We start from the raw sequence: 25,076 nt of genomic DNA, 5'->3' as shown, positions 1-25,076 counted from the left end.
ATCCTACAAGAGCTTTAAGTTTCTACATTTCATGCATGTCCCGGGTCAGAGTGGACGATCAGCTCTTTATAGGTTATGCTGGAAGACGTTTGGGACAAGCTGTTACTAAGCAGACTTTGTCTCGATGGATTATCTTGGCAATTTCTGAATGTTACCGCTTGGCGGGTAAGGACTCTCCGGTAGGTTTACGGGCCCATTCTACTAGGGGTATGGCTGCCTCTACTGCCCTGCAGAGGGGTGTTCCTATTCGTAACATCTGTGAAGCAGCCACTTGGGCTTCGGCCCATACTTTTGTACGTCACTACTCCCTAGATTCCATCCCTGGGCAGGATCTGGCCTTTGGCAAGGCGGTCCTTTACTCTGCAATTTGATTGGGCATTCTAAATTTCTATATTCTAAATTCTTTTTCCCTCCTCCATACGTTGGTACTGCTTTGGGAGTCTGTCATAGATATGGAATACGTCGGAGGACCCAACCCCCTCTAAGAAAAAGTTACTCTCTTACCTGGTAACGTTCTTTCGATGGGATGGTCCGACGACATATTCCATATTGCTCCCTCCCTGCCTACCCCGCTACAGAATTTCTTATGCGATTGCAGCTTACGTTTCCGCAAGGCTTTCTGTGGTCATACTGGCAGAAGATTGGTGCCACACGTTCTGGGGAAAAAACTACAACTGAGGCTATGGGCGTTGTGCGTCCTACTTATAACATCCGGTGACGTCGGCTCGATGGAGGCCCTCGAGGACAGCGTATCGACGCAGGACTCAGACACCGAAAGATTTTCCAAAGCAGCACAGCTGTGGTGATTAATGTCATAGATATGGAATACGTCGTCGGACCATCCCATCAAAAGAACGTTACCAGGTAAGAGAGTAACTTGTTCATCTTTTTTAAACAGTTTTTTTATATCAATTGACATAAAACAAATACAGCTGGTAGCCTTGCAACCATTGCTATTCGTACAATCATAGCAATCAATACAGTACTCCTAAAATCATAATGGACAATAAAGCGAAATCAAAGTGCAAGGTAAAATCATACACAAAACAAAAGACCACAAAAAAGGAAACTTACAATAACACCTGCTTGCGCAGTCTCTGCCCAGAATTACCACTAATCCGTAAAGGGGGTCCTCCTACATATTGTATGGGGATGCATGGATGTGAAGTACAGTACCATGATTATACAAATACCGGCGTTGATCTTCCATGGAGGCATTACGTCAGAGGGTGCAAGCGCCACATGTGCGGGGCATTCAAAGCTGCCACATCAACTCTCACTTCTTTCATTCCTCTCTGTACAGCTCTGTATCAGACAGAGGTCTCAGCAATCACCCATCTCTCCAAATCACACCACCCTGCATCCACACTGGGTCTCTCCTTTGCTTTCCAGGCCATTGTAATCCTGCATTTGGCAAGCACGCAAATCAAGTCTTTCATCCTGGTAAGGTGTACTGTGTGTTTTTTTATGTGCGGGAACATCCCCAGGAGGCAGGGCTCCAGAGGCCACAAATGCATTGCGATACCACCATGGCCCACTTTATCTGAAATTGTCGCCCAAAATCTCGGAACCACTGGGCAACTCCAAAATATATGCAGTATAGCAGCCTTCTCATCAGCACATCTAAGGCAGACCTGCTGTACTGCCCTGTGGAACTGGGATATTTTGTATGGGGTCATGTATACCCTGTGTGTTAAATACAGTTGTGACAGCTTAAATCTGGTGTTCTTGGAGCCCTTGGTGTAAGTCATTCCGCGTCCGTGAAGGACCTGCCTAGGTCTGTCTCTTATTGTGTTTGCACCTTCAGAGCGGGATCGCTCAGTTTGCTCAAGACCAGTTCATAAACTCTGGAAACATGGCCTCCCGCTGACATATCATGCATGGCTGTCAATACCAGATCAGACTCCATACCTTCGGGAAAATCAAGCCATCTTCTACCATTCTCCTACCATTCTCCTTCAGTAAGCCAGAGTGCAGTAAAAATTGGCCCTTATGTATACCTGAGATCTGGGTTGGGGATGCAGAGTCTATCACCTTCCCTTCCAATATCAGATCACCCACCATAGGCACCCCGTTGGTCTCCCAATATATCCTGAGCTCTGGAATCGATTCAGGGTGTGCTTCTGGCAACAGCACCAGGGCTATATTTGCGGAATATGGGTCTGGAGTTCCCAGAAGCCTCCATACCTTCTGCCACACAGTCTTTTCAGTGCCAAAAGGTGAGGTTAGTGCAAAAATGTGTTCTCACGTACCCACAGTATCTCCTTCAAAAAGTGTTGTTTGAGAGAATGCCGCAGAAATCTAGTGTCCAGAGACAGCTCATCTGCTAGCCAGCCCATAAGAAACTGCAGCTGACCCGAAGAAAATACAATTCGAAATGTGTGAGTCAGATCCTTCCCACCCATGTAATTCCTTTGTAAAGTGCTCAATGCAATCCTGTTTCTCTGACCTCTTCAGTTAAAATCCCTGACGATAGAGTCCAACTTATTGAAGAACTTTTTGGGGATGCTGAATGGGATTTTGGCAAAATCACATAGCAAACGGGGAGCGGCTCCCATTTTCAAGAGTGCAACTCTTCCCACCATCGACAGTTGGAGCCTGTTCCAGAACACCATTTCCTTATACCGTCCAGGAACTTCTGAGTGTTATGTATATGCGAGGTGTGAAAATCATGCCTCTCATTTACCCCAAGGTATCTGAAAGTGTAAATCTCCCAGGTCAAATCTAAATTGGGTAGCTGACTCTTATGGAGCCCTTGCAGCCCGGCCAGCTGGCACAAGCATGATTTAATCCTACGAATATGTATGCCTGAGCAAACCAGTCTATTACATCAAGGAGTTACTGCAAATCAACGTCCGGTTATGTGATGTAAAGAACCATATCATTTGCGTATTATGAAATCAGGTGTCTAACACCATCAATCAGAATGCCCGCTTCTGAGTATTCAGATCTTGGGAACACTGCAAGTGGCTCAAGTGCCAGAATAAACAGCATCAGGGATAGCACACAGCCCTGTCGAGTGCCTTTCCCTTGTGCCCACCGTTTAGAAATCTGCTTACCGTTCTCACCCTAGCCCTTGGTTCAATGTACACCAAGCGTACCCACTGCAAAAAGCCCTCTCCAATGCCAAAACATTGCAGGGCAATGTATAGCCAGTCCCACCTGACCGAATCAAATGCCTTGACAGCATCCAACGAGGCAACCATGCAGCCCAAGTCCAAAGTATTAGTACAGTCTACAAAATGGTGACGTCTCCTCAGATTCCAGGAGTTGTTCCTACCAGGAACATACCCTGTCTGGTTCGTTTGAACCTAAGTATGTCTCTCTTTAGTCTGGCAGCCAGTAGGGCCAGGAGGATTTTACAGTCTTGGTTGACCATGGAGAGGGGTCTATAGGAGCTACAGTCTAACAATGGTTGTTCGGTTTAAGCACTGGAACTATAATTGATTCCCATAAGCTGCTTTCATAGGCCTCCTCTAGGGTTTCCAGGAGCATAGGCACCAATACCTTGGTGTATTCTTTGTAGAGTTCCCTGGCAGGCCATCAGGTTTTCCCGGACGGCAATGCATGCATGGTGACCAGCAGCTCTGCTACAGAGAGTGGGGCATCTAATGCTTCGCTCTGTTCTTCTTCAAGGCAACGCAGTGCTATATGAGTCAGAGCCTCTCCAATATCTGAGGCGCAAGCCTCTCTTCCAGATGAGTGCAGGTTTTCATAGTATTTAGAGAGCACTCTGTTACTCTCAAATTGCCCGTGGCTAGTGACCCCCTGATCATCCCGGATGGCACTGATCATCCCCCTCTTCTCTTCTCTGATGCACACCCATGCCAGCAGCCTACTGGGTTTATCGCCCACTGCAGTCAGCTTTCTCGTGTTTTCTGCGAATCAAATTTGCCCAACCGTTCCCAAGAGGTAAGGCACTGTTGCCTCAGTTCAGTCAGGTCACCAGTCTCTGCTCCAATTCCTGCATCCCTGCGTTCCAACAATTCAATTTCTGCCTCGATATTCATGAGGGAGTTCAATAACTCCCCCGAAGCCCACCCATCTTACCTATCACTCCCCCTTGCACTGTTTTGAAGGCCTTGCATAGGGTGCCTGTCCCAACAACGCTACTAGTGTTAGTGTCGAAGAAACTCTGTCACATCCCGTGAATGTATCATCCAGAAGAGTCTGCCCTTAACCCCCAGGTGGGAATCTGAGGCTTGTCCGATCTGCCCAGCCACGTAACCATCAGCGGGGCATGGTCAGAGAGAACCCTGGCCTGATAAGCAGCGCCAATGAACTTACCCAGTGCTTTGTGTCCTTTAATAAATTAGTCGATAGAGGTGTTTACCCCATGAGGGGCAGAAAAGTGCGAGTAGAAGTGGTCCTTCTCGTGAGTCGCCCTCCATATACCCGCCAACTCAAAGTTCCTCAACAATTCCTTCAAGAACTACGCTGTAGAAGCAGGCTTCTTAAATTTGTTATCTAATCTGTCCACTATCGGGTCCAGGGTGCAATTAAAATTGCCTCCCCATATCCACAAGGTACTTCTATATGGGGATAACCTTGAGTAAAGTGAAGCAAAAAAAGATGTGGCAGTGTGATTGGGGATGTACGTGTTTGATACATGCTTCCCTACCTTCCAGGAGCCCTAGGACTAGCACCATCCTGCCATCATCTCTCTTGGTTTCCAGAAGCCTAAAGGGTACAAGCGCTGCGATCCACACAATTACACCCCTTGCAAACACAAAATATGGGGAGCTGTACATCTGCCCATACCATTTCCTTGCAAGCTTGGTCTTCCTGTCCTTCGTAAGGTGTGTCTGCTGCAGCAGGGCCACCCCAACCCCTTTCCTGCGCAAATATGCAAACCCACAAAGTCGTTTAGCGTAACCATTCAGGCCGCAGACATTCCACATAGCAACCCACACATTGCTAGCCATGCGCAATCATTCATGGGCCACGCTTATTCCCATAGACCTCCCTGCAGCTCTTCCCAATATCCACCTCTCTCGTCTACCAGTGACAGCACCCACACCAGCGCCACCCCCTTCAATCAATCGCAGAGTATAAACCCAGCAGCAAGCAGAACCCCCTTGCTCATCAATGAAAACAGCTTCCACCCCTATGCCGTAACCTCCCTCCTTCCAATGACAGGGTACAGACCATACGACAAGAGGAACCAACATATATAGCTTTGTAAGAGATAAAATGAAGAAAAAGTAACCCAAAAACCTGTCCAACCAACATGATACTGACCCACCCGCATAATGCATATTTCAGGACCAGCTGCCCCCCACAAACTCCCCTGCCCCCCCTCATTTGACGCACAGCAGCGGGATACCTCAATACGGGCATCCAAAAGGGAACTTCAACAGAGATGTGTTTGTAGCAGCTGTGGCATACCCCTATTCCTCCAAAATACAGATGCTGTCAACCCATACTTCCGCTGTTTGCTAATTGGAAAACGCCCCAAATTCTCACAACAAAACGACTGCAACGCACTGTCACTGCCATCGTCAAGACTCATTGTTCCTTCTTTCGGGCAGCTGAGCAATCCCCATTGACTCCATCCAAGAGTGTGCCAACCTTGTGTTGTCGTTAAAATGCGATCTTCCATTATGCTGCACCTTGAGCCTGGCTGGGTAAATAAGCATATATTGTATGTTGGCCCTGCGCAACCGCTCCTTGGTAGGGCCAAACGCTGCCCTGCTCCGTTGTGCCAATTGTGTGTAGTCTGGGTATATCGTCAGCTTGGAGGACGCTCGAATGAACGAGCCCCCTTCCCTGGAAAAAGCCAGGATGCGCTCTCTATGCTTGTAATTCAGATTCGTGATCAGTAGTCTTAGATGGGTACCGGGTAGGGGTCTTTTAGCCAGGGACCTGTGGGCATGCTCCACCATGAAGCCCTGCGTCAGCGTGCCGGGACTCCTCTCATGCAGCAGCATGTTCTCCACATAGGAGGTAGGATTGTTACCTTCCTCGCCTTCAGGCAGGCCCAATATTCTCACATTATTCCTCCTCACCCTGCCTCGGGCATCCTCAGCTCTACGTTCCAGGGCATGCACCTTTTCTGTCAGTCCAGCTATCTCAGACTGGTTTCTTGTGATATTCATTTTATTCTCTTGTACCTGCGTTTCTACAGTACCCAGCCTGTCTGTGATCGAACGCACATCCTGCCTCAGAAGGCCGACATCCACAATTACTGCATCAATTTTAAATTCCAGCGACGACTTGAGGGCTGCTATGGCTGCAAGGATCTGACTCCCTTCTTACTGGTTCACAGGTGTCCAAGCGGTCCACTGTCTCCCGTGTCCACAGGTTGGGTGGCGCTGCCACCATCCTTGCAGGCGAAAACCTCCATGACAGTTTATCTAGTCCTGCCTTTGCTGTGCTTGTTTGGCATTTGTGAATAGGACCAACAATTGTTAGGACTCCAGCAATTATTAGACTGGCTGCTCAGATTGTTTATGAACTGATTTTCCACTGTCTGCAGCAAGCGGGTGGTGTCCCCTCAGTGGGCTGCATGCCGCAGTCTTAGCAGTTCCCACTCTTATCCAGGCAGTAACCTCAGGGGCATAGGGGGAGTGTCCTAATGCACTACTCTCCACCGTGCGACTTCTGCAGCGCAAGCCCGGGGCAGTGCACTCCAGGATAGGCAGTTGATGGCACCCTCCCTAATGAGTCACTTATCTGTGTATCCAGTGACCCCTGTAACCGCCAACCTCTGTGGGTGTGGGGCGCATCCCACCATGAAGTCTTCCAAACAAAACAGGCCCAAAAGGCCCGGTGGATGGTGGCAGAGAGCAGTGTTGCCTGATGTGCTAGCCCCCTCGGCCCTATGACCAGGGCAAGGTGCTGTGGCTCGCACTCTGCTTTTAGTGGGACACTCCCAACCCTGGCTCTTGCTTCCACTGAGAGACTGCACTCCTCCTGAGAGGCCTGTATTAAGTGGTGTCTAAGCAGGCCCACAATGACTGCTTTTCCAGATGACAATCGGGGCAGCCTCACTTCTTACCCCAAACAGACAGAGGCTCCTCTTGGGGTCTAGTTCATGCCCAAGCCGTGTCCTCTGCTCACTGCCCCAGAGCCTCCTCGGCTCTGTGTGCCTGAAGGCCTCCTCTGACTCAGCACTGCGGGTCCAAGCCGCTCCCATCGGCACCTTCTCATGGACGGCTTCACGGCACCAGCTGCTCCGCCTTCTGGTACCTCACATCCCGCCGCTATAGCAGAGCGTTGGGCACTCAATATCAGCTCTGAGCCCCTCTTGTTGTGTGCCCGTGGTCTGGCCGTCCCTCCCTCTGACAGCAGCGAAAAGTCAGCCGCTCTGAATTGTGGGCCCCATTTTGACAGGGTCAGTCGCTTCTTGACGGACTGCTTGCCACAGTAATGCAGGATCTCCCTTCTGCAGCCAGTGCACTGCCCAGCCGCTCTGATGAAGGAATATGTGTTTAGAAAGTATGTAGAAAAGAATTTTGCATGCTGTAGAGGTCTGGACAAAAGACAGGACACGGATTGTGCTCCAGGGTGTTCATTGAGATACCTCTTATAATACTTTCCATGTTTTTTATGACTTTTTATGGATAATTTGAAGAAACCTTGTAAAGCAAATGTAGTGGTATTTTCTATGAAAATGACTTATGTTTCTTCTTCTCTTCCTCTCTTTCTTCACAGGTCAATAGAGAATGTGTGCGAGGACTATGGGCTGGACAGCAACAGGAGCTGGTCTTCTTGCGTAATCGTAACCCAGAGCGTGGTAGCATTCAGAATGCCAAGCAGGCCCTGCGTAACATGATCAACTCATCATGCGACCAACCAATTGGTTATCCCATCTACGTGTCACCACTCACCACCTCATATGCTGGCAGCCATGAGCAGCTCCATAGCATCTGGGGTGGGCCAATCAGCCTTAGCAACATCTCCACCTGGTTCCTGAGCACCTGGGAAAGGTATGGGCACTCGTACACAATGAACCAATTCCTAACATTTCTATATCAACATGCATTGCTACACCCTAACCTCAAACTGAGTGCTTTTATATAATATACCTAGACCTTCCCATCTTACATCATAACAACTGATTTAATGCCTCTACTCAAGATGAAGTATTCCTCCTACATAATCCCAGACCTAGAATTCCTTTGTCGTTACCACAGTCAAAATTTGTATGCATTAACCCCACACATGTCGCTACTACGTTATGTTATGTTATTGGATTTGTATAGCGCCAAAGCCCTAGGGCATCCAGGTGCTGAAACAGGAAATGTGAAAAGCGCAGATCTACAGACCAAGACTTTACATGAACAGTCTGGTCTTTTAAGATTTTCTAAAGACCAGTTGGTTTCCCTCCCTTCTTAGTGCTTGAGGTAGCACATGCCATCAGCACTGGAAAGGAGCATCCATTTCCACAAGCTCTCTTAACACGTTCCACTCTGAGGAGGTGGGCAGTGGCGGATCGCAGGACCCTGTTTGGCTGATGTACAATCACCTTTTCCTTGAGATACCTGGGGGCGAGTCCAAAGATACAATTGTGGCCAAGTGTCAACAGCTTGAAAGAAATCCTAGCTGACACGGGTAGCTAATGCAATCCCTTCTTGGCTCCAGAGGTCGGTTCATGTCGTGTCATACCGTGGACAATACGTACAGCAGCATTTTGAATTTTCTGCAGCCTAAGGATATCTTCCTACATCTTAAACCCAGACAACTTGTTCCTACACACCCGTCCCAGGCCAAGTGCTCCTTCACTCAAAGTACTTTGCAATGTGTAAATACTAGACTCATGCTTGCAATGTTAAAAATACTGCAATGTTCTTGTCCCAGGGATATGTTCCTACTCTTACCCCTTCACCCATAACATTATTCAGGCCAGCAATGCTCTCTTGTAAAGGTGCGTTACCCTAGGTCTGCTTCTGCTCTCTTTTAATGCCTACTTTGTAAGTCATTTCTTTTCAGAATGACACCCTCTTCTTAAATAAATACAATTAGCACCCTTGGCGGGAGTAGCCTCCTTCCCCTCCCCTATCCTCCCTTGCCCTCTGGTGTCCAGTCCCTTCCAATCCCCACTTACCTGATTCGTTCAACGTGGGCGCTGCTGCCGCTCTGTTTCCCTGCTGACCACTATGGATGTGGAAGAGGGCCACTGTATGGAGCCCCGCCTTCCAGATCCATGGTAGCCATTTTAGGTAAGTATTTTGTTCGAATGAACGGGATGCTGCGAGGAGTCCCTTTCATTCAAACAAAATGCATTTCTTCTAGCACCCCAGGTTTCCAGATTTAAAACCTGGGGTACTAATAGCAATAAGCACGCGCTCGGTGGGGTTTACTGGCTGGTAACCGCACCGGGGCCTGGTGTTAAGGCCCTCGCTTAGCCCTAACAGGTGCTTATTGCTTAAGTAACATGCAAAGCCCAGAACTGCAACTCCTGTGTTGTAACTCTACGCCCTACCACTCATATTCAGAAGTACTTCTACACCCTTTTGCATGAACGCTTCCCAGCTCATTCCCTCCACTATTGCCCTGTTTATTCACTGAACTGACATTACGTTTCTTGATCATGGGGTTCAGATCAAACACTCATACACCCTAATGCCATTTTATAACTTCTACATTATAGTGCCAGACAAACATTCCCCTGTCATAACCACCAGACTAAGCTCTCCTTTAGTCTTAACACCAAATCAAACTATTTTCTACCATAACATCTGATTGAGTGCCCATACACCTTCCATATTAGAGATTGTATTGCATTGTATACACATTCAGTCTGTTGTCAGAAAACTGAGTGGGTATCAGTGAGACACATGTAGCAGATTTTAGGGATTAAAGCGGGCCTATTCTCTCTTTGCTAAGGGTTCCCTCACGCTGATCCCTGCAATGATCTGGTATCTTGGCCATATGTCCGTGCCTCCTCCTGTCCACCAGGCATATGGCTTAGCTGTGGTACCTTCACTCTGTCAGCATTCATAGGCTATACCTTCTCTCTCTCATTGTCGTCTTCCCCTAATGTTCAATCTCCTCCTGATATCTATGCTCCTCCTCCTGTTTTTCTCTGAATTTCTTACAACTTCCTCCTCCCCCTTATAAAGCCTCTCCCCCTCCTACTGATGTTTCACTACCTCTCCCCCTTATTCGGACCTTATCCTGTCATTTACCACTACCCCTCTCTCTGTCACCTCTTCCCTCTTGTTTTTCTGTTTCAATTCTGATAAGCAATGGACAGGTGCCACTGCTAGCTGGTTTCTCTGTGCTCGACTGGACCCTCAAACAATTGTATATAGTAGAATTGCAGATGGTAATTGTGAAGAGTGAACAGCTAACTAGCCATGAGTACCGAACAAATGTGTTTTTAATATCTTTTTGAATTGTTGGATGCTTGAAAACTCCCCAATGTCCAGCAGCAGATTGTTCCAGAGTTCTCCACACAAGCCTCCCTCTAATAGCTCCTCTTGCTTCCTCAATGCCCCTTCTCTGCATCTCCACTGTCCCCAAAAACTCCCACACTCTTATGCCAGCCTTTTCTCCCTTTCATGAGGGCCTGTCCCTGCATACTCTGACCTCTCCTCTGTAATTGTTCTCGGGTTTGTAAGATAATAGCTCAGGAATGGTGATTGGCTTGTTAAATTATGTGGGTGGCCCTATGACTGCATTGTGGGCTCCTTCCCTTTCTCTCTCTTCCACAGACCATGCCAGTATCTGGCGTTGGTGCCCTGTTGGATTTAGTGTTAGTGCATGCTCATTGGTTCGAGCATTTGTGAAGAGGTTTCGGTGCGTGTGGTCTTCGCGACTGACTGCCTTCTAAGAACTTGCCTGTACTCTTTCACCCCGTGGGACATGCCACTATGCTGCATTTGTTCAGAGCATTTCCTGCTGCCCAAAGTCTGTCTGCATACCTCTGGATCCCCTAAGGGGATATAGCTCATTGGGCGTATTGAGCAACATATTCCTGCCATGCGGCTAGGGTAGGATGAGGTAGACTGGTGAATACCAACTCCCACGGGCCGAGCATCACTTGACGGGTGCAACCCAGGCCCCATGACCACCAAATCCCTCAGAGACATGGAGAGAACGTTGTCATACTTCCTATGCCATCCCTTCACTGTCAAAGCTTTAGCATTCTCTTCCCATATCCAGCAGCTGTATGTTATGTTCCCATTGTCAGCATTCCTTCACCATTTCTCGTAACCAGCATGTCTGAGCAGGTATTTTTTCTTAGCAGAACCTCTGCTTGTTAGTTTCCTTATTCAGTTTCCAAAGCCTCACGTCCCAATCCACATTTAGACTGTGAAGTTTCTTCCCATGACTTAGCAAACATACAGCACAACTAAAACCCTTAATTCTCGGCTCCTGCGAATCTGTGAATTATGTCACCCCCTCATTCTACAGAATTACTTCATAGTAAAGTGCCAGTACTCCCACCCAGAGCTCAGGCTACAATGCTCCTTAAATGCCAACCCCAGAAGTGCAAGTGTCGCTAGGGTAAGTAACCTGTTAACCATAACATCTTGTCATTCCTCTGTCCCAACAGTTTTTTGGGGAATTGCCTGCACTCCAGTGTTCAGATGGATTTCTGAACTCTGACCTGGTAGGCAGAGGTTCAGAAGGCCAGCCCAGTTTCTTGGAACAGGGTAACCATCTGGACAAGCCAGACCAATCAAGGTAGCATTGGCGGCTGTCAAGACTAGATCTCAGGAGGGGTGAGGGTAACCGAAAGCCCACAATGAGCACACAGTGAACAACACCGCAAATTACTCTGTCAGGTGTATATATCAAAAATATATATACATTTATTTAAGGCCTTTTAAATCAAACAGAAAGCAAATCTCAGCAGTATTAACGAAACCAACACAACACTAACTATGAAACATATATACAGTCGGAAAAGTGTGGTTGTTCCCAAAAGAGGCTTTGGGAACTCCCGTCCCCTGCACACTATCAAATGTCTGTAAAAACAGATCAATAAATCAAGGAAATTTTCGATATTATTTCCGGCAAAATTTAGCATGCAGAAATCATCGCACATAGTTTACACGGTATAAATACCATTTTCATTAAACAAGTAAGAAATATTTTGAAGAAACAAAGATTGTGGAGAATATCATTTTCTTTATTGTACATAGTACATGATGGTGCCCAGCGCGTTTCGAGTAAATCAACTCTTCTTCAGGGGCAATGGCACAGTTTTTCAATTTTTCTAAAAAAATTAAAGAAGACATAAATCATATTTTTAGCCCATTATATAAATTCTATCTGTTTACAAAATCAAAACGGATGGTAAACATTTTGAAAAGTGATGACAATTTGAACAAATGATAACAGCTTAGAGAAGTAATGTTGGAATATAAATATCGACTCACAGTGGAGTCCCTGGACACAACATGATGGTGGTCTCAAATTACACAAAAGATCCATAAGTAACTCGTTTTAAAACCCATTTTGTCCCTTTAAGGCCTGATCCTGAATCTCTGGGAGAGGTTTTTAGAACCACCAATGGAACAAGTGCTTACTCAACAAGGTAAAGCGTTATGTTATGGTAGGAGAGGGTCCACATTTACATATAGTCTATAGAGTGGTTTCAGTCAAATGGTTTAGGTACCGAGTGCAAAAATAGAGGGTCAGATGAGGGTAAGTAAAGAAGAGAAAGACTTACATGTCGTAAAAGGCATCAAAAAATGCAAGAGATGCATAATCCACCTGGTGGCTGACTCCCAAATGGGAAGGCTGAAAGGAAAGCTCAGAGGCCTCAGATGACTGTGTACTAGAGAGAAATAAAGAAGTTGAAGGTAAGTATCTATACTGATACTTGAAGGTAAGTAGATACTTAAAGGTGAGTAATAATGGCCTACGGGCCATAGGTCAAAAGTGGAGGAGTACTTACATTAGAATAGTGAACAAGGAGCTTCACGGTCGGTCACATCTGCCGGGCGGGAGATGCGACTGAACCGTTACACGTCTCCTTTTATACTGGCAGCATTGGGTGTAAAAGAGTCGTGCGCGGCAACACAATGGAATGCGCATGTGTAGGTATACATCGTCATGTTTTTTGACGTAGCTGCGTGATGTGCGTCCGATTAATGACGTCACACTCACGTCTTGCGTAAAGAATGTAAACAGATACACCCCTCGAGCGAGAGATGCTCGGAGAAATGAAAACAAATGGTTGAAAACAACAAACGTGAGATGCTTGCGGAATTATATTTTCAATACAAAGGAGGAAAAAGAACAGCGTGCTCGGAACGCTCAATAATAGAGCTGCCGTGCAGTTATGTTAGGAGAGTTACAGGAATGGTATTGAACCATCTGATACTTAATATTCGTAAAATATTTAGAAAGACTGAAGTGTGTGTAACAGAGGCTTCAGGAGAGAGCTAACATCTGGTGTTGTACTAAAGATAGTAGGAAAACAGTCAAAGACAGCGAAACAAACTGTCATAACGGCTGTACAAGTTAGAGGAGGCCGTACCGTATATTGTGACAAGTAGTGTACAGAAAAGGATGTCAGAAAATATGTAAAGGATTACAGGGACTTATTTTTGTAAAAGGGTCTCAAATTGAGGGAATTTGGATACAGGTGTTTAAATGAAAATTCAATCTGGGTTTAACGCTGCCAAGTACAAGCAAACATATGCATCAATCTGACCAAGAGGAGGTGACCTACAAAATGTTTTGTCACAAAGAGAACTGTATTGGATACATTGCCTTGATTCACTTACCCCGTTGGGGATGAATGAAGAGTACTACTTGGGCCCCTACCTTTAATTTACTATCCTCTGCCATTGCTTTTAATACCTTTCTTTCTTCCTTTTTTTAAAAAAACGAAGCATTATGTAGATAGATTTCCATACCTACCTCTCTGTTTATAAAAAAGGAAAGTTTTGTGTAGACAGATTTCCATACTAACTCCTCTAGCGTTTGTGAAGTTTATGCGCACCATTATGTAGCCTCTACCACTTGGTTTAATTACAAGAATGTGCATCCAAATGGGAACAGATAATATGTGAATAATTGTTGTTTTTAAACATAACCTGGCTTTCATCAATGTGTACATTTAATATAAAAACGGTCAGATTGATGCATATGTTTGCTTGTACTTGGCAGCGTTAAACCCAGATTGAATTTTCATTTAAACACCTGTTTCCAAATTCCCTCAATTTGAGACCCTTTTACAAAAATAAGTCCCTGTAATCCTTTACATATTTTCTGACATCCTTTTCTGTACACTACTTGTCACAATATACGGTACGGCCTCCTCTAACTTGTACTGCCGTTATGACAGTTTGTTTTGCTGTCTTTGACTGTTTTCCTACTATCTTTAGTACAACACCAGATGTTAGCTCTCTCCTGAAGCTTCTGTTACACACACTTCAGTCTTTCTAAATATTTTACGAATATTAAGTATCAGATGGTTCAATACCATTCCTGTAACTCTCCTAACATAACTGCACGGCAGCTCTGTTATTGAGCGTTCCGAGCACGCTGTTCTTTTTCCTCCTTTGTATTGAAAATATAATTCCGCAAGCATCTCACGTTTGTTGTTTTCAACCATTTGTTTTCATTTTTCCGAGCATCTCTCGCTCGAGGGGTGTATCTGTTTACATTCTTTACGCAAGACGTGAGTGTGACGTCATTAATCGGACGCACATCACGCAGCTACATCAAAAAACATGACGATGTATACCTACACATGCGCATTCCATTGTGTTGCCGCGCATGACTCCTTTACACCCAATGCTGCCAGTATAAAAGGAGACGTGTAACGGTTCAGTCGCATCTCCCGCCCGGCAGATGTGACCGACCGTGAAGCTCCTGGTTCACTATTCTAATGTAAGTACTCCTCCACTTTTGACATATGGCCCGTAGGCCATTATTACTCACCTTTAAGTATCTACTTACCTTCAAGTATCAGTATAGATACTTACCTTCAACTTCTTTATTTCTCTCTAGTACACAGTCATCTGAGGCCTCTGAGCTTTCCTTTCAGCCTTCCCATTTGGGAGTCAGCCACCAGGTGGATTATGCATCTCTTGCATTTTTTGATGCCTTTTACGACATGTAAGTCTGTCTCTTCTTTACTTACCCTCATCTGACCCTCTATTTTTGCACTTGGTATCTAAACCATTTGACTGACACCACTCTATAGACTATATGTAAATGTGGACCCTCTCCTACCATAACATAACGCTTTACCTTGTTGAGTAAGCACTTGTTCCATTGGTTGTTATAAAACCCTCTCCCAGAGATTCAGGATCAGGCCTCAAATGGACATAATGGGTTTAAAAACGAGTTACTTATGGATCTTTTGTGTAATTTGAGACCACCATCATGTTGTATCCAGGGACTCCACTGTGAGTCGATATTTGTATTCCAACATTACTTCTCTACGCTGTTATCATTTGTTCAAATTGTCATCACTTTTCAAAATGTTTACCATCTGTTTTGATTTTGTAAACAGATAGAATTTATATAATGGGCTAAAAATATGATTTATGTCTTCTTTAATTTTTTTAGAAAAATTGAAAAACTGTGCCATTGCCCCTGAAGAAGAGTTGATTTACTCGAAACGCGCTGGGCACCATCATGTACTATGTACAATAAAGAAAATGATATTCTCCACAATCTTTGTTTCTTCAAAATATTTCTTACTTGTTTAATGAAAATGGTATTTATACCGTGTTAACTATGTGCGATGATTTCTGCATGCTAAATTTTGCCGGAAATAATATCTAAAATTTCCTTGAGTTATTGATCTGCTTTTACAGACATTTGATAGTGTGCAGAGGATGGGAGTTCCCAAAGCCTCTTTTGGGAACAACCACACTTTTCCGACTGTATATATGTTTCATAGTTAGTGTTGTGTTGGTTTCGTTAATACTGCTGAGATTTGCTTTTCGTTTGATTTAAAAGGCCTTAAATAAATGTATATATATTTTTGATATATACACCTGACGGAGTAATTTGCGGTGTTGTTCACTGTGTGCTCATTGTGGGCTTTCGGTTACCCTCACCCCTCCTGAGATCTAGTCTTGACAGCCGCCAATGCTACCTTGATTGGTCTGGCTTGTCCAGAAGGTTACCCTGTTCCAAGAAACTGGGCTGGCCTTCTGAACCTCTGCCTACAAGGTCAGAGTTCAGAAATCCATCTTAACACTGGAGTGCAGGCAATTCCCCAAAGAACTGTTGGGACAGAGGAACGACAAGATGTTATGGTTGACAGGTTACTTACCTTAGCAACACTTGCACTTCTAAGAATTGGATAAAGAATAACTACAGAAAAATGTCAACGGGGGTTGGCATTTAAGGAGCATTGTAGCCTGAGCTCTGGGTGGGAGTACTGCCACTTTACTATGAAGTAATTCTGTAGAATGAGGGGGTGACATAATTCACAGATTCGCAGGAGCCGAGAATTAAGGGTTTTAGTTGTGCTGTATGTTTGCTAAGTCATGGCCTAAAGGAATATTACACAGTATAGATCCATAACCTGTAAAGAAAGGGGTCACACAGTTTAAATATTGTTAAGGCAATTCAAACCCTAGCTTAAGAGGCAGTCCAGTCACTAAGATGAGTGAAACTTTTATCTCAAAAATACCTTTGGTGCTGGCGCACGCGGTCGTGCGATTAAGTGCAAAGTGGTCCCTCTTCAAGGGGCTGTAGTGACTCAGGAAGGTGGGTGCAACAGTGGAAGAATAAGTTCCCACTATCCGAGTATGGTCTCCCCAAGAGGGCAGAACATGATCCAAAAATTGAGAATCGCTTGGTTGCACAGGCTACCTCGATAAAGAAGAGTGACCCTCAGGGGACACTCTTGCGTAAAAGTCTGATTGTGCAGGGGCCACCAGTAAGGGTTGCAAGTACTTACCGACCCTCTGCGCACTCCGGACCAAACTTTGGCAGTCGAGTCCACTTCGGTCGCAGGTTCAAATCCTGCAGTTGCGCAGCTCTGTGGCTTTTAGGGGCTACATTCCAGGAATTATTCAGTGGTGGGACAGTGGCAATTTTTTCCGTTCCTGGTGAAGTGATCAGGCCAGTTCCAATGCAGATAGTCTGAGGGCACAGGGGGGGCACAACAGCAAGGCACCGACGAGGTTCATCACCACAGCTGGTATGCTCGGGTTCAGGCGTACTCTCGTAATTCCAGACCTAGGAATGAAACTCGGCAGGAGTGTGCCTTATACCCAGAGCTTACATTCTCCAAAGGCCCAAGTCGAAACTCGAGACTCAGGCGGTTCCAGGGCAAAGGTCCTGTATGAGCTGGTCAGGTCACTGGGTGGTCCAGGAACACTTCCGAAAAGGCTCGCTTACAGGTTAAGCAGGAGGTGCCGAGAATAGTTGGTCCCACTATTACAATGGGTTGAAGCACCCTTTCAGGCCTACTTGGTTCAAACTGAAACAGGGGGTCTGACGGGACAACAGCAGGCTCAGAGGGTGCCAAACCATCCAGCGGGTCCACAGCTGTATCACAGATCTGCTTCTTCAGTTCAGGATACTTGGCTCCTTTACTAAGTTCGGTGTGAACTAAGAAGATAGACCTGGAATGGATGTAAGATGCCTTCTCTTATCCAAAATCTCCTTCGCGCCAAAATGAAGAGAAACCAATGAAATCTTCTCACATACAGCCATCCCAGACGTGGACTAATCACACACCACGGTGGACCAGTCATCCCAGCACACCAGACGATTTGGCACCCAGGATATGTATTGAAACTAGACAGCTCCAGCCCATATCCTGGAGGCACACACACAAGGCATGCAGAAACCAGCAAAAGCTTTGGTTTGCGTGGGGTCTGCATGACCAAATAAGGAATTTCCCAGATCAGCTCTACCTGGGGAAGGCAAAGGGACAAGATGGCCAAAGGACAGAACAAAGGACCTGATGACATGGCCATTTTAGGCACTGGCCAATGTCCTCGGCCAAACACGGTAAATGAGGTTTGGACCATAGAAAAGAGTTGAACACACACAAAAAGTAACAGCTGCCACTAGCTCTGTCCAGGGCACACTTGTACATTCACCAAAAATCCTTTGAGGGTGTCTAGGGCCTCAAAAATGAAAGAGACCCCAGCGCACTGTAGTGTAAAGTACATTGTACACTGATAAAATGTTACTAAAGAATAGCAACAAAGTGAAAGACTAAGGGAAACAATGTCTCCCAGTACTGACAGTCTTAAGGGCATGTCAGTTTCCCCATAACAAAATGAGCAAAGGCCCAGGAGTACAGAAGAAGGCTGGGCTCCACTGGCAAAAGTCAGGCTAGGATGGTCAGACAACAGCAAAATGTTGGGGGGTTCACAACTGGAGGGAAAATTACCCATAAATGGAAATCTTTCCTAACATCCAGGCAGGCCCGCAAAGGCATACCAAAAAGATGTCTTTCGGAGAAATATAGATGGGGTACACTGCAATACATCCCTTGCGTCACCCCAGTGCCTATAATTGGTGTGTTACCAGCAACGACGACTTAGGCCTGATTTATTTCCACTGGTAGGCAGGTCAGGAAAATGTATCTTGATTGTCATCTTCCTTTTCAGTGGAAGTACCTTCACTTCTCATTTTATTCCTTGTGTTTGTTTTTGCTAAAGATAATATTGTACTGGTACGTCCTGTCTCCCTTCTTTTAGACTCCTGGAACATCCATACTCTCACTACTGAGATCGGAGTGTATCTTTCAAAGCATTAGAAAAACAATTCAAGCCTGTGTTCATGGGTGGCTTTTCATCTGCATGGGCCCTACCTCTCGTACACTTGCACTGGAATGCATAATTGACTCCCTTCTCTCCTCTGGATGCTTCTTGCAGAACTGCATTTTTAATGGTGTGCGTCCTCCCACAGATTCCTCATCTTAGCTAAATTACTTGACACAGCAACAGGTAACAGGAACCCTTTTCCCAGCAGATGGTGTGCTGTTCCTATACACTGAGGGTCCTCAAAACTCCACTTCTTGACTACGGAAGTGATGGCATCCAGCACATGCATAGGGCACACCATACCCCATGACCTCAGTTCCCTTTCCTGCATGCTGACCTGGGATTGCTCTTCTCAGCACGTTTCTTTTTACACTTTCTTTTTCACTGCATCACTTCGCCGTTACCGCATGCTTAGTTCAACGAAAATCTCAGGGGTTCAAGTGATACTCTAAGATGTTGATCACTGATCCCCACACTGTGTTGCATCTGGTGTTTAGTATCTGGCCACAATGTCTTAGAATGTGGCTCAGGCCAAGCCATGAGCTCTAAGATGATCCTTGAGCCAGTGGCAAAGGTAGCCTTGGGCCGCTCCCGGCGACATTCAGAGAAACTCTAGAATGGTGGGGTAACTCTGCATACCCGATAAGGCTCCTCCCCAAGAGGGAGAGGGCTGTAGGAAGGCTCATAAGAAACAATGCAAGAGATCACATTCGAGGAGTGGCTCACGGTCCCTTCCCATCTCCCAACCCCACTTACCTGATTCGTTCACTTAAAAAAGAAGCCACAGTGCTAGTCTGACAGTGAAAATTGAGGACTATCCTTGTCAACATTTTTTAAACATGCCACTGCATCTTTTTAGGCTGAAGACTGGGAGGCATTCAGGTAAGATGCAAACAATATTTTCGAAGCATCAGAGTCAACAGCCTCTACCTCAGTAGGAAAGGAAGTGTCCTGCTGCGCTCTTTAGGCTGTCAGGGTTCCAAGAAAGAGCTGCATTTGTATGCCTTGGATCTCATCCCAAAGAAGAAAATAATGTGCAATGCCTCAATGCCGAAGTTGAGCTCAAAAGTCTCTGAGTATGTTGCTTTGACAGTATCAAAGCAAGGCAGAGCAGATTTCCTCCCACTGTTTACATTCTCTGACTTCTATGTGCCTGCCTCAAGGGCACACTACTGCCACATGATGCAGAACATTTATGATGATGAAGGCAATTCTGTGCCTTTTGGCCTGGAACCTTCAAGGATGTCCTGCGTCAGGCCCAGGAAACATCTTATCATTATTAAGTCAGGCTTTTTCAAACTAGTATTTGACATCCGAGATAACTTTGAAATACCAGTAGACAGGACACATCCCAGATCTTGACCTTATCAAGGCCTTACTATATTGATCACTCCAGAGCAAACTTAGGTCTGACCCTTCAAAAAAGCATTAGGTCTCTGCACCCTCCAGACCTCTCTAGCAGTATGAGCTGAAGGTCATCCTTTCCAAAGGGCATCAGAGAGAAACCATCCTACCTCTAAACTCAACAGTGGCGGATCCAGTCTCACACTGTGGCAACATCTTTGCTCGATACCTGTGGTGAGAAAACACCTAGCTAGAAAATACAAACCAGCTTCAACAAACCTGCTTTACTTATCGAAGCATGCCTAACCTGAGAGCTTCGTGGTGCAGGCGACTATGGCTGAATTAAATCTTCGATCTTCCCTTCCCTTCCGCCAAACGGTGAGAGCAAGAAGCTCGAGATTTTGGGTAAGAAATATTTTGGGGCATGTTGTGTTGCCTTAAATGCCATCCATACTTACTACACCCTTACCAAATATACTCACATACTCTGAAACGTAAGGTCCTCGGCATGAGCCACATACCAGAGGGGAAATACGAAACAGATTCAATGATTTTGTGGCCAATGGGAAAGAGGTGGCATGTCTAGTCTTACAGACATGACTGTATACAGCAGACTGGCCCACGGCATGAGGACTACTTCAGTAGTCCGAATGTACTCATGGACGCAAACATTGTGCTTCTCTCCCAACATGCAGTCAAAGTTAGTACATATTCCTTTTGATGGCGTGCAGCTTTTTGGTTTAAAAGCTGACAAGTCTATGGAGAAATTCAAAGCCTCAAAGGCGACAGCAAAGTCACTGGGTCTTGCATTACAAGAGGGGCAAACATCTTCATTTGGCCTGGTGTCCATGTCCTTTGGTAGGGTCATGCATTTAGATCTTTTTCATCCTTTGCTCATACAGGGAAAACACACTTTACATCTGTGAAGGGTACCCAAAGTTCCCCAGCATGGGGTCTGGCATGGATTCACATGCTCAAGAATATTCCCCGTCGTCAGGCTGGGAATCCTCGGTAAAGAAAAAACCAGTATCAGTTTCGTTTCTGATCTGTCTTTCGTAGTAATAACCAATCACTGATCTCTGCGTCATACTGACCACAGCCAATGACTGCCCTCTACCTAAGCCCCGCCTCTGGCAGCCATCTTCAGATTTTTACCGCACGTTCATGTGTTGGGATCCTCGTGCTATTGCTCTCGAGCGTTAGTGCTATTTTTTTCACGTTTTTTCTCAAAAACTTCAGTTTTTCGGTCAAAAGAGCCTCAAGCTCCACCGAGACTCTATCCGATCAACGGGGACCCGTGTCGGATTCGTCTGCGCCCCTCAAGGGTGAAGATTTCGTCGAGCTACGCTTTTGGAGGACTCCAGAAGTTTCTCAGGCCCGGTCATGGCCCAGGAGAAGGGAAGCTCGACGCCCGGAAAGCTGTTCAGGGTCTGCCCTGGATGCCAGCTGCAGAACGTCTTCAAGGAGGACGAACACTCTTTTTGTCTCTACTGCCTACATGAGGACAAGACGCACGTGGAGAAGGACTGTGCCTTTTGCGGCAGCATGTCGGAGCGGACCATGAAGGACCGCCATCAACGTCTCGCCAACTGGCTAGAAGGGAAGAGCCCGTCCGGCGAGAAGAAGAAGAAGAAATCCGAGCGGTCTTCTAAGACCTTTGAGGACGCCCCGGCGACGGGGGTCCAACATAAGGCCAAGCACCGCGAGTCCGCTGGCACCGGGAGCGCCGAACGGTCGGGCTCTACGGGCGCCAGGCAGGGCGCACCCTCCCCGGCTCCATCAACCACGAGCCAACGCTCTGGGTCGGGTAAGAGGAAGGCCGAGCACCCGGCGAAGCTCCTGGAGAGGCCCCGGTCGAGCTCGAAGGCGGAGGGGGAGCGGGGCGGTGTCCTCCCCCTCAAGGATAAGGCGGTGAGCGCACCTAAGGTGGTGAAGGCCTTAATCCATCCGGCCAAGCCCTCTATCGAAACTGTCGCGGTGGCCCTGGTTCAGCCTGTGCAGGCTACACCAGTGGTGGCGACCTCGGGGCTCAGAGTCTCCCTGCCACCTCGGAGGGAGTCCTCTTTTGTGCCCATCGATAGGACCCCCGTGAAATCCCCCGAGGGGAAGAGAAAGGGGGGGGCAGGGCGTCGTCGTAGATTCGGCTTCAACCTCGGAGGAGGAACTGGTCGAGGTCTTAAGCCACGGCCTCGGCGTGGAAGAAGACCGGCCAGTCGGGATGATCGCCCGTCGGATTCCCCTCTGCCAGCACCGCAAGACAACTCGGCGGCCATTTTGTTGGCTATACAGTCCTTATGCTCAGAGATAAGGACGAGACTACCGTTGCCGACGGAGGATCCTCTCCCGTCGGGGGACCCAGAACCGGGACCTTCTGGTGTTCCCCCTACTAAGAAAAGAAGGATCCACCCTCCACCTCCTTTTCAGCCGTCGCGCCCCGTCCAGCCCTCCTCCCCGTCCACCCGAGGGGATGATAGGGGGACTGATACGGCAGCGACGGGTACGGACGACGAGGTATACGACGAGGATGTACCGTCGTCGCCTCCCACCAGGGCTTCTCCGCCCGACGAGATTGGATCGTTCCACTCCATGATCACCAGGGCATCCGAGCTTTTCCAACTCTGCCCTGAGGAGAAGAAGAAGGAAGGTTTCCTTTATCAGCGGCGCGAGGCCAAGAGGAAGACGGTCCTCTCGGTGCCTCTATTGGACGACATTTGGGATGAGGGCCTCACCCTCCTCAAGAACCCTTCCACGACGCCAGCTAGAAGAGACCGGTACGAGAAGAAGTACCGGGTCCCGGACACGGCCCCCCTGTGCCTCCGGGCGCAGCCTACCCCGGATTCCGTTGTCTCCGCGGCGGCCAGGAAGAAAGCGGGGGGGGGGTGCGGCCTCCACATCGACTTCCCCACCGGACGGTGAGGGAAAGAAATTGGACGCTATGGGACGCAGAGTCATCTCGTCGGCAGCGACGACGATTAAAGCGGCCAACGCCTTGGCTATCGTGGCCCGCTACGACAGGGAGCTCTGGTACAAACTGGCTCCCCTGCTGGACTTCCTGCCGGACGACAAGAGGACAGAGGCCCTGGAGATTCTGCAGGAAGGTGAGGTGGCTTCGGACCACGCCATTACCGTTGCGACGGACATCGCCGACACCGGGTTCCGCCAGTTGGGCAACGGCGTTTGCCTTAGGCGGCGTGGATGGCTCAAGGCTACGGACTTCCGTCAAGACGTTCAGACCAGAGTCCTGGACATGCCCTTCGATGGGAACAACCTGTTTGGGAAAACAGTGGACGATTCCCTTCAGGTCATTAAAGCGGACACTGAGACGGCCCGGGCCCTGGGAGTTCTGCAACAACGACGGACGCCCTTTCGGAGCAGCGGAGGCAAGGGCGCCTCCAAAGGTTCCGGCGGCGGTTTCTCCTCCTACCATCAAGCGGCCCGCTCGTCGTCTCAGGAGGCCTACAGAGGACGAGGCAAGTCTGGCGGACCCCGCCGTCGTCGCCAAGGAGGTCAAGGCGGCAAAGCCTCGTCGAAGCAGGATTGAACCGGCCATGGGGTCGGGCCCCCACCGAAGCACCCCGGTGGGAGGCCGGCTGGCGAGCTTCGTCAGCGTGTGGGAGTCCATCTCCACCGACCGTTGGGTGCTGGACGCCTTGGCCCGGGGCCACGCGCTCGAGTTCCAGAGAAGGTGCCCGCGCGTCCCCCCCCGTGGCCAGGAAAGAACTTCACGTCCCTCAACTTCTCCTGGAGGTAAAAGCGATGCTCAGGAAGGGCGCCATCGAACTCGTCCCAAAGAGGCTTCGGGGCTCCGGAGTTTACTCGAGATACTTCCTCGTGAAGAAGAAGACAGAGGTATGGCGCCCCATCCTGGACCTGCGACGTCTGAACAAGTTCATCAAGGCGCAGAAGTTCCGGATGGTCACCCTCCAGCACGTCCTGGGTCAGCTGGAGGAAGGAGACTTCCTGTCGTCGTTGGATTTGGAGGATGCCTACTTCCATATTCCCATCCTAAAGGGGCACCGAAAATTCCTCAGGTTTGTGGTCCAAGGGCGTCATTACCAGTTCAAAGCCCTCCCCTTCGGACTACGGTCGGCACCCAGGGTATTCACCAAGTGCCTCGCACCGGTGGCGGCGCAGCTGCGCCGCGAGGGGGTCCACGTCTACCCCTACCTGGACGACTGGCTCATCCGAGCCAAGACGAGGGAGCTCGCCGTGGTTCACACGGCAAGGACCGTCCAACTTCTCACGGACCTGGGATTCTCCGTGAACTACGCCAAATCCCACCTGGTACCCGCGCAAGACGCTCTGTTTCTGGGAGCGAGGCTCAACACAGTGTCCCTTCTGGCCTCCCCGTCGGAGGAGAGGACCAGGACCATCCTGGGCAAGGTGCAGCGGATGTTGGTGGCCGACGCGGCCAAGGTGAGGTCCATCAAGTCCCTCCTCGGAATGATGTCTTCCTGCATCTACCTCATTCCCATGTGCAGGCTCCGGATGCGCCCGTTGCAGGAGTTCCTGGACGCGCGCTGGATCCAAACGACGGGCAGCTTCGAGGAAAGGATCACACTCGACGAGAGTTTCCGACGAGCGATCCGGTGGTGGGGCACCCGCGCGCATCTGACGGCGGGCTTGGACTTCCAGACCCCAGCCCACCAGGAGACAGTGACCACGGATGCCTCCCTGGAAGGGTGGGGAGCGCACACCGAAAATCTGCACGCAAGAGGCCTTTGGCTCCCGACGGAGAAATCCCTACATATCAACGTCCTGGAGCTCCGTGCAGTGTTTTGGGCCCTCAGGTCCTTCCTTCCGTCCCTCAAGGGCAAGGTGGTGAGGATCTTCACCGACAACACCACCACCATGTTTTACATCAGGAAACAGGGCGGAACCAGGTCCCCAGCACTGTCCAAGGAGGTGCAGGACCTGTGGCATTGGGCCATCGCCCAAAGGATATTTCTGGTGCCGTTTCATCTGGCAGGGATAAAAAACACCATCGCCGACTCACTCAGCAGGGAGCTGCGCTCGTGCCACGAGTGGGAGCTACGGCAGGATCTAGTGAATCGCCTCTTCCGACGGTGGGGC

At 48.1% G+C, this 25,076-nt stretch overlaps 1 protein-coding gene across 2 annotated transcripts in view; it reads left to right on the top strand.

The window, feature by feature from the left end:
- PCNX3 (pecanex 3) overlaps window positions 1-25,076 on the top strand; it is a 1,956,057-nt gene that overhangs the window by 1,794,100 nt on the left and 136,881 nt on the right. For both annotated transcript variants that reach the window (XM_069644841.1, XM_069644840.1), the window contains one exon: window positions 7,657-7,931. In XM_069644841.1, the coding sequence (XP_069500942.1) occupies window positions 7,657-7,931 (275 nt within the window). The remainder of the gene's footprint in view (window positions 1-7,656; window positions 7,932-25,076) is intronic.

The sequence above is a fragment of the Ambystoma mexicanum genome, chromosome 2p (assembly GCF_040938575.1).
Source record: "Ambystoma mexicanum isolate Mex_15411 chromosome 2p, UKY_AmexF1_1, whole genome shotgun sequence".
NCBI lineage: Eukaryota > Metazoa > Chordata > Amphibia > Caudata > Ambystomatidae > Ambystoma > Ambystoma mexicanum.
This window is presented reverse-complemented; position numbering and strand designations above follow the sequence as displayed.